We start from the raw sequence: 13,842 nt of genomic DNA, 5'->3' as shown, positions 1-13,842 counted from the left end.
TCATTGAAACATATAAGATTCTGAGGGGGATTGACAGGATAAATGTTGAGAGATTGTTTCCCTGGCTGGAGAGTCTAGAACTAGAGGCATAGTCTCAGGATAAGGGGTCAGCCATTTAAGACTGAGATGAGGAGAAATGCCTTCACTCAGAGAGTTGTGAATCTTTGGAATTCTCTACCCTAGAGGGCTGTGGTTGCTCAGTCTTTAAGTATATTCAAGGCTGAGATCGATAGATTTTTGGACTCCACAGGAACCAAGAGATATATATGGGGATCGGGTGGGAAAGTGGAGTTGAGGTCGAAGATCAGCGATGATATTGAATGGCGGAGCAGGCTCGAAGGGTCGTAGGCCTACTCCTGCTTCTAAATCTTATGTTCTTATGTATTTCCTTTTGACTGTAGGTATTGTTTCTGATTTGAGCTGATTGCCAGAGTAAATGTACAATGTTCTGATACCTGCCAATTTCTATTCATCAACCAACCCTACAAACACAGGTTCTTCATGAATGGTGTTGAAATAGCCAAGAATGACATTGTTATTGCCCATCCGTAATTGCCCTTGAGAAGATGGTGGTGAGCCACCTTCTTGAACTGCTGCAGTCCATGTGGTGAAGGTACTCCCACAGTGCTGTTAAGGAGGGAGTTCCAGGATTTTGACCCAGTGACGATGAAGGATCGGCGATATATTTCCAAGTCAGGATGGTGTGTGACTTGGAGGGGAACTTGGAGGTGGTGGTGTTCCCATGCGCCTGCTGCCCTTGTCCTTCTAAATGGTAGAGGTTGCGGGTTTGGGAGGTGCTGTCGAAGAAGAAAATTGCTTTAAAGTAAATTGCGTGAGCAGGACAAAGCGGTACAGGTTTAAATTAGTATAAGGTAAATTTAGGACTGATAGCAGGAAATTTTTCTTCACACAGAGAGTGATCAACAAATGGAATGGACTTCCAAATAAGGTAGTGGAATGAATCATTTAAGGACCAATTGGATGCTGCAATTGTGGGGGTGTTAGGGTAGTTGTGGATGGATGAATGGAGAATGGCCTTCCTCATCTGTAATTGTATTGTGATCATGTGAAATAGAATTTTCCCTATTTACCTTATGAAAACCTCTCATAATTATGAACATGGTTGTGAATCTTTGAAATTCTCTGCCCCAGAGGGCTGTGAATGCTGAGTCTTTGAGTATATTCAAGGCTGAGATAAATAAATACGAAATTGCTTTTACAAGGATGCGCGACCTATTCACTTTAAATGGCACCTCTGCCAAAATAGAAGACAGAGGAATTTTACATGGACGCATTCGTTCCTAATATTGTGTAGCCAATTTCAGCCCCTGTGTGTTTCAAGACAGTAACCCATCAATGGGTTGGTGGATATCATGAGCCACAAGACAGATCATCGCATCAGTTGTACTGGACGTCACCGTGCTGTAAATGGCTCCCTCGGACCAGTCTCCGTCCCCAGAGTTCTCCTGAAGATGGTGTCGTTTGATATATTGTATAAGGATAGGAAATATTTTTGTCTGCATCGATTTCTTTTCTGTACTGACACCAATCTTTCTTTTCTGCAGTCTCCAATATTGATGGGAAATTGTGGAAAGGCAATTTATACATTTACCAGGTGATCACTGCAAGGGTCCCTGTAGATTTCCAAAGTGGTTTTGATGCTGTTAATACAGAACCCTGGAGAGGTTTTGACATTTTAAATACACCACTGAGATTAATAATTCTGCATTGAAATAATAATAAATTACCAGTAATTCGCCTTTGCTTATTACAAATATGGATTAAGTGTGCGTTAAAACACAGTAGGGTCACCTTCAGGATGTGCCATTAACAGCTTGCTTTTATATTAGGTCCAGCAACTGAGTGATTTACAGGCCACATGCTTCCCGCAGCCACACACTCTACAATGTAGGCAGAAGGAGAACACAAAGACTCCGCACTGATGAAGTTGTGCTGATATCTCTTTAAGACCAGCACATTCGCTAATGCGACAGTGAAGGGAATTCTCCTCTGCAATCATGGAAAATTCATGCAGAGAAGCCTACCACCACCCCAGATTTCCCTCACCCGACTCATGCTCCCTGCCCCCCTCCTGCTCCTTCTACCCGCCACCTCCACTCCTACTCCCTCTGGGTTTGTGGATGGACACTCCTTGCCTGCCTGCTCGCCACATGCAGATGGCAGTGGGGAGAGCAGGGCCTGGGTTCCTGGCCTACTTCCCTCTTGTCCATCTCGCTTCCTGAGCCCACTACGGGGAAAGTGGCAATGGGCCCTGGGAAGTGGTGTTAAAGGAGCCGAGTTGCCCTAGTAAAGTGAGAGGACTTTAAAGCAGGCTCCTCTCCCTCCAAGCCAGGCTCAGCACTTAATTTTCTTCAGGCCCCGGCCTTAGCCAAGGCCTTCAGAGAGAGCCTTGCTGCCATCTTTGGGGCGTTTGGCCCCTATAAAGTCCATTGCTGCTTCTTCTGTTACTGCATTATAAGGAGAAAATTGGAGGAACTGAGGCACTCATTCACTTCTGAAGGTGCATGGTTAGTATTACCAACTCTGGCTGGACGTATTCCTGAGGTTTCACCACATGACCTCCCGTCTCCAACGACCCCGCCCAGCCAAACAGCCTTTTTTCCCATCTCCAATGTAACTAATAAACAAATGCGTTCAAAAAAAACAAACTATTCTTTTAATGCCCCGATGCTTTGTCTCCCGGGTTGCCGGCAGCAGTGCCCTGGAGATTAATCTTCAATTCCCGGAGGCTCCAGGGCAATCCTGGAGGGTTGGCAACCCTATGGATGGTTCAACAAGACAAGAAAAACAGTAACCCATAAAAAAAGTGCCATATAGCACAAATATTTAGAGTGGGACTCACTAAAATGATTTTTTTTTTTAATGCAGCTGTATACAGCCACAAGCCAGAACTGTCGCAGTACCACGCCAGCCTCTTCCCACAGACCATGGTCTTCACTGACGCTAGCAATCTTAGCAGCCTGACCAGTCTTCCCATGGCAAAGCAGGTAATGAGTGACGCATTACTTCTCTCGGGCGGGGTGAGGGGGGGGAGGAATACCTTTCTGAGTGGTGAAAAGTTCCAGCTTTCAAAAATAACCAAAGGAAGATGTCCTGAAAATATCAGTCGCTTATCAAATGCAACCTTAGCACGGTGCAGGAAAGCTACTCGCCAGTTTCTCCTGAATGAATATCATCTCCGAGATATCATCAAATGAAAGACCATCCCCTAGGGACCCACTGCGGTCATTTAGAAATAATATCTGGCAAATTTCAGGATCCGAGATAGTCATTGCGTGCCCCCTACCCTCCCATGAATCATTTACAGAACGCTCTGTGACTCTGCTAAACCGATTACAAAGGGTACTTCAACCCATTACCTGCAGACATCCCTAGCGAATGAAAAATTGCGCTGAAAGCTGCCTGCTCGTCCAGAACCAACTAGGCGATGCAGATAAACTTTATGGAATTGCAGGCAGATTTCCCAGGGGAAAGCCCAGCTGTCTGCCGCTAAACAATAACAAAATAAAAATAACAGGGAACAAAGCCGAGATTCAGCGGGTGATGAATGAGTCCTAGTCAGAAATCTCCATGAGAGCAGGCTCCACTGAGCAGGCACTCGTGGTCGCCCCATCAATTCAAACGCCATTTAATGGCTGCACAAACCTGGTGCCGAGTACGGAACAATGTGCTGATTACTTCGTTCCTGAAAAGAGAAATACTCTCTCATTTCATTCTATCCAGTAGCCAAAATATTCATTTCATGCCGTGTATATTCCTGGGACATAGGGCAAAATTGCCACCTTTGTCTTTGTGCTTTTACATGTTTCTTCATTAAAGGCGTTCGGGTCGCCGACCGCTCTTGGACATATTCCTGGAGATTTCATCGCATGACCTCCTGCCTCAACCCGCCCAACCCAATCAAACAGACCTTTAATTCCCATTTCCAGTATTTTTACAATCAATAAATGAAAGTGTTCAAAGAAAGTGAAAAAACATTTTTTTTTAAATACCCAATGATTTCTCTCCCGGGTTGCTCACAGCAGTGTCCAGGAGATTAATCTTTAATTCCTGGAGATTTCAGGGCAATCCTGAAGGGTTGGTAACCCTAAATGGGGGAAAGGTAATGATGCTTTTCTGAATTTTCTGGAATTCCCTCCCTAAACCTCACCCCTCTCCTCCTTTAAGACCCTCCTTAAAACCAAGCTTTTGGTCACCTATCCTAATGTCTCCTTCTTTGGCTTTGTGTCAATTTTTTTTGCCAGATTACACTCCTGTGAAGCACCTTGGGATTTTTACTACTTTAAAGGCGTTATATAAATGCAGGTGGTTGTTGTTGTTGATGCTGAAAAAGGAACATTTTCTGTTTTGTATCTGCTAACAGGACGATGGGATCTTGCTAATAGTCCTTTTCTGCGTTCATTTTTCACACTCCAGTTCTTTTTACCATTTCTGTAAGGCCACCGTCTCCAGTGAGTTGCTGATCACATCTGGGTTGTTGGAGGATGTTCGCGGGAGGCGGAGGTGGGTGGGCACGGTGGTACCACAGCGATATTTTCCCACTGGAGAGAATGAGAGAGTCAGATTCTAGGCTCCTCTCCTGCGCCTCTTCACAGTTCCTTTTTCCATCATTCTTTTCTGAAAGGGGCTTCGATCCAGTTCCACGCACACTGGCGGTCCTCTGGTACTTCACCCAAGTGGCCATTCTTTGTGTACAAATCCAGACCACGAGTATTGGCAGGACATTCACCAAGGGGATGGGGGTGGTGGGGGGTTGGGGGGGGGGACAGCCCTGCCCAATCATGCTTTTACTTGACCATCCACACAACCTCACTTTCTACCGGACAGTCACTGGATGGTGGGCAGCAGTAGGAATCCTGGCTGATTGTTCCTCTCTAGCCCAAGGACATGGGCATTGTAGCAGCCATACCCCGGCCCCAGCTGAAGCCAGCGCAAACTGACTGTCAAGCCCAAGATCTCCTGGTCTGTATACTTCAGTATAAAACTGGGTAAAACCCCTTCCCCACTAAGCCACTGTGTGAACTCTAGCTAATTACAGAGTCCTGAGGACAGGTCGGGATTAATACATGGTACTTGGAGTTGGGGGTAGTGAGAGTTTGTGGAGCTGGGAAAATAAAATCACCGCAAAATAGTGCAGAAAGTAAATAAAAACCACTGCCTTCTCTCTGAAATCCCTTTGCATTCACATGTTTTAGTAATATGGGGTCCAGCTTACTAAACATTCTCAGGGCAGGTACCGTAACCCAGCTGTAGCCTTAATTGATTTATTTTGAATTCATTTCCATGCACTTCAATCCCTATTATGATCCAGGATAGCTTACACTGGCATAATCGTTTCCATGGTTACAGGATTTGCCATCCTAAAAGCATATCGTCACTGAGCCTGGGTATCAATACACTGGCCCAATACTTCCTTTTTATTATGCAATAGAAGCCAGTTAACTGGAACACAGATAAGCAGGATGTTCGCTTTATAGGAAAGCTGGGGACTCATTTCCTTTAATACCTTCCTATGGATCAAACAAGAGCTAAATCCTGTACATCTGGTCAGACAGGACAACTGCTATTGACCTGCAATATGTTAGATTTGAACTAAGAACCTCTCTCTGGGGTCCAACACTGTGTGACCAACTGGACCCACAGGAACCGCCTTGGTTACAGGTTTTGTTGATGTTTTATATTAAACCGCATGATATTTAAGAACAATGATGCTGCACAGATAAGCCGTAGTAATTCCTCCCATCAAATGGAGAAGAAAAGAAATCCCAAATTATTAACATTTTTAGGAATGTGAGGTCCACCAAGTTTCTCATAGGAACATAGGAATTGCTGGACGAATAAAGGCCATGGTCCATCTAATTTGCCTTCTCCCATCCTGGTAGTCACATGATACAATGATAATGGAGTTGTTGACTAATCACTCTCTATCAATCAGTCTACACCAGACCCAGAAATGACACGAGGAAAATCCCAGTGGTGGAGAGCTTGGGGAACTATAGATCCAAAGTCACCTCTTCCTCCCAAGCATGCTACACTTACCACATGCCATGTCTCAAATTACTCATATACTGTATCTCACAATGTTACATAAGAACATAAGAAATAGGAGCAGGATTAGGCCATTCGGCCCCTCGAGCCTGCTCCGTCATACAATAAGATCATGGCTGATCTGATCTTGGCCTCAACTCCACTTTTCACAGAATCACAGAATCACAGAATCTACAGTGCAGATAGAGGCCATTTCGGCCCATCGAGCCTGCACCGACACATATCCCACCCTATCCCCGTAACCCCGCGTATTTAATCCCCTAACACTAAGGGTCAATTTATCATAGCCAAATCAACCTAACCTGCACATCTTTGGACTGTGGGAGGAAACCGGAGCACCCGGAGGAAACCCACGCAGACACAGGGAGAATGTGCAAACTCCACACAGACAGTCGCCCGAGGCCAGATTTGAACCCGGGTCCCTGGCGCTGTGAGGCAACAGTGCTAACCACTATGCCACCGTGCCCCCCATAACCCTGTTCTCCATAACCCTTGATCCCCTGAAGTTCAAAAATCTGTCCATCTCAGCCTTGAATATATTCAATGACTCGGCCTCCACAGCTCTCTGGGGTAGAGAATTCCAAAGATTCACGACCCTCTGAGAAAAGAAATTCCTCCTCATCTCCACCTTAAATGGGCGACCCCTTATTCTGAAACTATGCCCCCTAGTTCTAGATTCCCCCACAAGGGGAAACATCCTCTCAGCATCTACCCTGTCAAGCCCCCTCAGAATCTTATATGTTTCAATAAGATCACCTCTCATTCTTCTAAACTCCAATGAGTATAGGCCCAACCTGCTCAACCTTTCCTCATAAGACAACCCCTTCGTCCCAGGAATCAACCGAGTGAACCTTCTCTGAACTGCCTCCAATGCAAGTATATCCCTCCTTAAATAAGGAGACCAAAACAGTACGCAGTACTCACCAACGCCCTTTGCATTTCCAGCAAGACTTCTCTACTTTTATACTCCATCCCCCTTGAAATAAAGGCCAACATTCCATTTGCCTTCCTAATTACCTGTTGTACCTGCATGCTAACTTTTTGTGTTTCATGTACGAGAACCCCCAGGTCCCTCTGTACTGCAGCATTCTGTAGTCTCTCTCCATTTAAATAATATTTTGCTTTTCTATTCTTCCTACTAAAGTGGATAACCTCCCATTTTCCCACATTATACTCCATCTGCCAAATTTTTGCCCACTCACTTAACCTATCTATATCCCTTTGCAGACTCTGTGTCCTCCTCACAACTTGTTTTCCCGCCTATCTTTGTATCATCAGCAAATTTGGCTACAGTACACTCGGTCCCTTTATCCAAGTCATTAATATAGATTGCAAATAATTAAGGCCCCAGCACTGATCCCTGTGGCACCCCACTAGTTACAGTTTGCCAACCTGAAAATTACCCATTTATCCCGACTCTCTGTTTTCTATTAGTTAGCTAATCCTCTATCCATGCTAACATATTACCCCAAACACCATGAGCTCTTATCTTGTGCAGTAACCTTTTATGTGGCACCTTATCAAATGCCTTTTGGAAATCCAAATACACTACCTCTACTGGTTCCCCTTTATCCATCCTGCTTGTTACATCCTCAAAGAACTCTAATAAATTTGTCAAACACAATTTTCCTTTCATAAAACCATGTTGACTCTGTTTGATTGTATTATGATTTTTTAAATGCCCTGCTACTACTTCCTTAATGCTGGATTCCAGCATTTTCCCAATGACAGATGTTAGGCTAACTGGCCTATAGTTTCCTGCTTTCTGTCTCCCTCCTTTCTTGAACCACATTTGTGGTTTTCCAATTCGCTGGGACCTTTCCAGAATCTAGGGAATTTTGGAAGATTACAACCAATGCAACCACTATCTCTGCAGCCACTTCTTTTAAGACCCTAGGATGCAGGCCATCAGGTCATAGAGTCATAGAGTTATACAGCACGGATAGAGGCCCTTCGGCCCATCGTGTCCGCGCCAGCCATCAAGCCCTGTCTAATCTAATCCCATATTCCAGCATTTGGTCCGTAGCCTTGTATGCTATGGCATTTCAAGTGCTCATCCAAATGCTTCTTGAATGTTGTGAGGGTTCCAGCCTCCACAACCCTTTCAGGCAGTGAGTTCCAGACTCCAACCACCCTCTGGGTGAAAAAGTTCTTTCTCAAATCCCCTCTAAACCTCCCGCCCTTTACCTTGAATCTATGCCCCCTAGTTATTGACCCTTCTACTAAGGGAAAAAGCTCCTTAGTATCCATCCTATCTATGCCCCTCATAATTTTGTACACCTCAATCATGTCCCCCCTCAGCCTCCTCTGCTCCAAGGAAAACAAACCCAATCTGCCCAGTCTCTCTTCATAGCTGAAGCGCTCCAGCCCTGGTAACATCCTGGTGAATCTCCTCTGCACCCTCTCCAAAGCTATCACATCCTTCCTGTAGTGTGGCGACCAGAACTGCACACAGTATTCCAGCTGTGGCCTAACCAGTGTTTTATACAGCTCCATCATAACCTCCTTGCTCTTATATTCTATGCCTCGGCTAATGAAGGCAAGTATCCCATATGCCTTTTTTACCACCTTATCCACCTGTTCCGCCGCCTTCAGGGATCTGTGTACTTGCACACCCAGATCCCTCTGACCCTCCGTCTTGCCTAGGGTCTTACCATTCATTGTGTATTCCCTTGCCTTGTTAGTCCCCCCAAAGTGCATCACCTCGCACTTTTCCGGGTTAAATTCCATTTGCCACTGTTCCGCCCATCTGACCAACCCATCTATATCGTCCTGCAGACTGAGACTACCCTCCTCGCTATTTACCACCCTACCAATTTTTGTATCATCCGCGAACTTACTGATCATACCTTTTACATTCATATCCAAGTCATTAATGTAGACCACAAACAGCAAGGGACCCAGCACCGATCCCTGTGGTACCCCACTGGCCACAGGCTTCCAGTCACAAAAACAACCTTCGACCATCACCCTCTGCCTTCTGCCACTAAGCCAGTTTTGTATCCAATGTGCCAAGGCACCCTGGATTCCATGGGCTCTTACCTTCTTGACCAGTCTCCTGTGCGGGACTTTATCGAAGGCCTTATTGAAATCCATGTATACCACATCCACTGCGTTACCCTCATCCACACACCTAGTCACCCCCTCAAAAAATTCAATCAAATTAGTCAGACATGATCTTCCCTTGACAAAGCCATGTTGACTATCCCTGATTAATCCTTGCCTCTCCAAGTGGAGACTAATTTTGTCCCTCAGAATTTTTTCCAATAATTTTCCTACCACTGATGTTAGGCTCACTGGCCTGTAGTTCCCCGGTTTTTCCCTACTCCCCTTCTTGAATAATGCTACTACATTAGCGGTTCTCCAGTCCTCTGGCACATCCCCTGTGGCCAGAGAGGTTCTGAATATATGTGTTAGAGACCCCGCAATCTCTTCCTTTGCCTCACACAGCAGCCTGGGATACATTTCGTCCGGGCCTGGGGATTTATCCATTTTTAGGCCTGCTAAAACCGCCAATACCTCCTCCCTCTCGATGTTAATATGTTCGAGCATATCACAGTCCCCCCGCCCTATTTCTATGTCCACATCGTCCCTCTCCATAGTGAAAACAGATGCAAAAAATTCATTTAGAACCCCTCCTACATCTTCCGGCTCCACACACAGATTGCCACTTTTGTCCCTAATGGGCCCTATTTTTTCCCTAGTTATCCTCTTACCCTTAATATACTTATAAAACATCTTAGGATTTTCCTTTATTTTGCTCGCCAGTGTTATTTCATGGCCCCTCCTTGATCTCCTAATTTCTTTTTTAAGTATCCCCCTGCACTTTTTGTACTCCTCTAGGGCTTCCTCCGTCTTTAGCCTTTTGTATCTGCCAAAAGCCCTCCTTTTTTTTCTAATCCATTCTCGTATATCCCCTGACATCCAAGGTTCCCTGTGGTTTTTGGAACCACCCTTGACCTTTACGGGAACATGTTGCCATTGTATGATCTCAATCTCCCTTCTGAAAGCCTCCCATTGCTCCGATGCGGATTTTCCTACAAGTAGCTGATCCCAGTCCATTTTGGCCAGATCCTGCCTTATCCTATTAAAATCGGCCTTCCCCCAATTTAGAACCTTTATTTCCGGCCCATCCCTGTCCTTTTCCATGACCACCTTAAATCTCACCATATTATGGTCACTGTCACCAAAGTGCTCACCTACTAGCACTTCTTCCACTTGGCTGGCCACATTCCCTAGAATTAGGTCCAGTACCGCCCCCTCTCTTGTAGGACCTTCTACATGCTGGCTCAAAAAGCTCTCCTGGATGCACTTTAAGAATTCTACACCCTCTGTGCCTTTCACACTCTGACTATCCCAGTTAATATTGGGGAAGTTGAAATCCCCCATTATTATTACCCTATTATTTGCACATTTCTCTGAGATTTGCCTACATATCTGTTCCTCTATCTCCCCCTGACTGTTTGGAGGCCTATAGTACACTCCCAGCAAAGTGCTTGCCCCCTTTTTGTTTTTAAGCTCCACCCATATGGCCTCATTAGAGGAACCTGCTAATATGTCATCCCTCCTTACTGCAGTAATTGACTCCTTAATTAATATTGCGACACCCCCTCCTCTTATACCTCCCCCTCTGTCTCGCCTGAAGATTCTGTACCCCGGAATATTGAGCTGCCAGTCTTGCCCCTCCCTCAACCACGTCTCCGTGATAGCAACAATATCACACTCCCATGTGTTTATCAACACCTTCAGTTCATCCACCTTATTTGCAAGACTCCTTGCATTAAAATAGATGCCATCCAGCCTTGCCCTTGTATATTTGCCCTGTCTACCAAGCTGACTTGTTTTTTTCTCTATAATTGGCAGCACATCACCCCCTATTTCAGCTCCCCTCTGTATCCCGTCCCCCTGCCAAGTTAGTTTAAACCCCCCCCAACAGTGCTAGCAAACCTCACCGCAAGGATATTTGTCCCGCTCTGGTTCAGGTGCAACCCATCCGACTTGTACAAGTCCCACCTTTCCCAGAAGCAGGCCCAGTGATCCAGGAAACTAAAACCCTCCCTCCTGCACCAACTCTTTAGCCACGCATTCATCTGTTCTATCCTCCTATTCCTATACTCACTAGCACGTGGCACTGGGAGTAATCCAGAGATTACAACCTTTGAGGTCCTGTTTTTTAATCTGCTACCTAGCTCCTTAAATTCTTGATGCAGGACCTCATCCCCCTTCCTACCTATGTCGTTGGTCCCAATGTGGACCACGACCTCTGCCTGCTCACCCTCCCCCTTAAGAATGCCCTGTAGCCGCTCAGTGACATCCATGACCCTGGCCCCAGGAAGGCAACAAACCATCCTGGAGTCACGTTTGCGGCCACAGAAACGCCTATCTGTTCCCCTTACGATAGAATCCCCTACCACTATTGCTCTCCCACTCTTTTTCCTCCCTTTCTGAACAGCAGAAGCGTCCCTGGTGCCAGGAAGCTGGCTGTTGCTGCCTTCCCCTGGTGAGTCATCCCCCTCAACAGTATCCAACTTGGTATACCTGTTTGAAAGGGGGATGTCCGCAGGGAGCCCCTGCACTTCCTGCCTGCCTCTGTTGCTCCGCCTGATGGTCACCCAAGTTCTTTCTGCCTGTGCAGCCCTACCCTGCGGCGTGAACAACTCGCTAAACGTGCTATCCACGACCCTCTCAGCATCGCGCATGCTCCAAAACTCATCCACCCGCAGCTCGAGCGCCGCAATGCGGTCTACAAGTAGCTGCAGCTGGATGCATTTCCCGCACATATGGTCGCCAGGGACACTGGCAGCGTCCCTGACTTCCCACATGGAGCAAGAGGAGCAGAACACGGGGCTGAGCTCTCCTGCCATGACTTACTCCTTTAATTAATTTAAAAATTTATTCAATACCCCAGTTACAGGTATACTCTAGGGCGCTTTATTTACCAACTGTCCCCACTACAACACAGAGACCCTAGAAATTTAACACCACAGAATTCAAGCTTGTATTGAAAAGAGAGAAATACTCACCAACCAATCACTTACCTGCTCCCTGGTGACGTCACACCCCGAATACTTTTTACCTCTCTGCTACCCTCTGAGCTCGCAGACTGGAGTTTGGTATGCCTCTCCTGGCCCCGCTGCCGCTTTTATTACCTTGCCGCTGCCGAGTCTCCCACAGGTCCGCCGCTCTCGCTACCTGCCGCCGCTGCTCTGAGGTGCTTGTATAGTCTACCAACAGTCCCTGCTACACCAGAAAAGACCCTAGTAACTATAAACTACAGGTCCAGGGGACTTGTCAGCCTTTAGCCCCATTAGTTTGCCTAGTACTTTTTCTCTAGTGATAGTGATTGTGTTAAGTTCCTCCCTCCCTTTTGCCCCTTGATTTTCCACTATTATTGGGATGCTTTTAGTGTCTTCTAACGTGAAGACAGATACAAAATACTTGTTCCAAGTCCCTGCCATTTCCTTGTTTCTCATTATTAATTCCCAAGTCTCATCCTCTAAGGGACCAATGTTTACTTTAGCTACTCTCTTCCTTTTTATATACTTGTAGAAGCTCTTACTGTCTGTTTTTATATTTCTTGCTAGTTTACTCTCAATCTATTTTCTCCCTCTATTATTTTTTTAGTCATCCGTTGCAAGTTTCTAAAAATTTCCCAATCTTCTGGCCTACCACTAATCTTCACAACATTATATGCCTTTTCTTTCAATTTGATACCCTTAACTTCCTTAGTTAGCCACGGATGGTTCATCCTTCTCATAGAGCCTTTCTTTCTCACTGGAATATATCTTTGTTGAGAGTTATGAAATAGCTCCTTAAAAGTTTGCTACTGCTTATCTACAGTCTTACCTTTTAATCTATTTTCCCAGTCCACTTTAACCAACTCTGTCTTCGTAACTTTGTAATTGCCTTTATTTAAGTTTAAGAATCTAGTTTCAGACCCAAATTTCGCACCGTTAAACTGAATGTGAAATTCTATCATGTTATGATCACTCTTCCCTAGAGGATCCTTTACTATGAGATCATTAATTAATCCTGTCTCATTACACATTACCAGATCTAAAATAGCCTGTTCCCTGGTTGGTTCCACAACATATTGTTCTAAGAAACTGTCCTGAATACACTCTAGGAACTCGTCCTCAAGGCTATCATTGCCAATTTGATTTGTCCAATCTACATGAAGATTAAAATCGCCCACGATTATTGCAGTATCTTTCTTACAAACCCCCATTATTTCTTGATTTATACTCTGTCCTACAGTGCAGCTACTGTTAGGGGGCCTATAGACTACTTTCCAGTGACTTCTTTCCCTTATTATTTCTTATCTCCACCCAAACTGATTCTACATCTTGATCTTCCGAGCCAAGATCATTTTTCACTACTGTACTGATCTTATCCTTTATTAACAGAGCTACCCCACCTCCTTTTCCTTTCTGCCTATCCTTTATTATTTTTTTTACATAGGATATACGGCACCGAAAGAGACCATTCGGCCCAACCAGTCCATGCCGGCAATTATGCTCCACTCAAGCCTCCTCCCATCTTTCTTCATCTAACTCTATCAGCATAACCCTCTATTCCCTTCTCCCTCATATGCTTATCTAGCCTCCCCTTAAATACATCTATACTATTTGCCTCAAACCACTCCTGTGGTAGCGGGTTCCACATTCTCACCACTCTCTGGGTAATGAAGTTTCTTCCGAATTTTCTGAAAGAAATCTATCTAATTTGCATTTGAATGAATCAATACTAACTGCTTCCATCGTCTCCCTCGGG

At 45.3% G+C, this 13,842-nt stretch overlaps 1 protein-coding gene across 3 annotated transcripts in view; it reads left to right on the top strand.

Moving 5' to 3' along the window:
• The window catches only part of hnf1a (HNF1 homeobox a), a 268,622-nt gene that overhangs the window by 220,633 nt on the left and 34,147 nt on the right, over nucleotides 1-13,842 (top strand). For 2 of the 3 annotated variants that reach the window (XM_085961826.1, XM_085961827.1), the window contains exon 8: nucleotides 2,890-3,008. The exons of the other annotated variant lie outside the window; for it this stretch is intronic. In XM_085961826.1, coding sequence (XP_085817952.1) covers nucleotides 2,890-3,008 — 119 coding nt within the window. The remainder of the gene's footprint in view (nucleotides 1-2,889; nucleotides 3,009-13,842) is intronic. 3 annotated transcript variants of the gene reach the window in all.

This window comes from Somniosus microcephalus, chromosome 19 (genome assembly GCF_052327205.1).
Source record: "Somniosus microcephalus isolate GS21.2 chromosome 19, FLI_Smic_1.0, whole genome shotgun sequence".
NCBI classification, from domain to species: Eukaryota; Metazoa; Chordata; class Chondrichthyes; order Squaliformes; family Somniosidae; genus Somniosus; species Somniosus microcephalus.
This window is presented reverse-complemented; position numbering and strand designations above follow the sequence as displayed.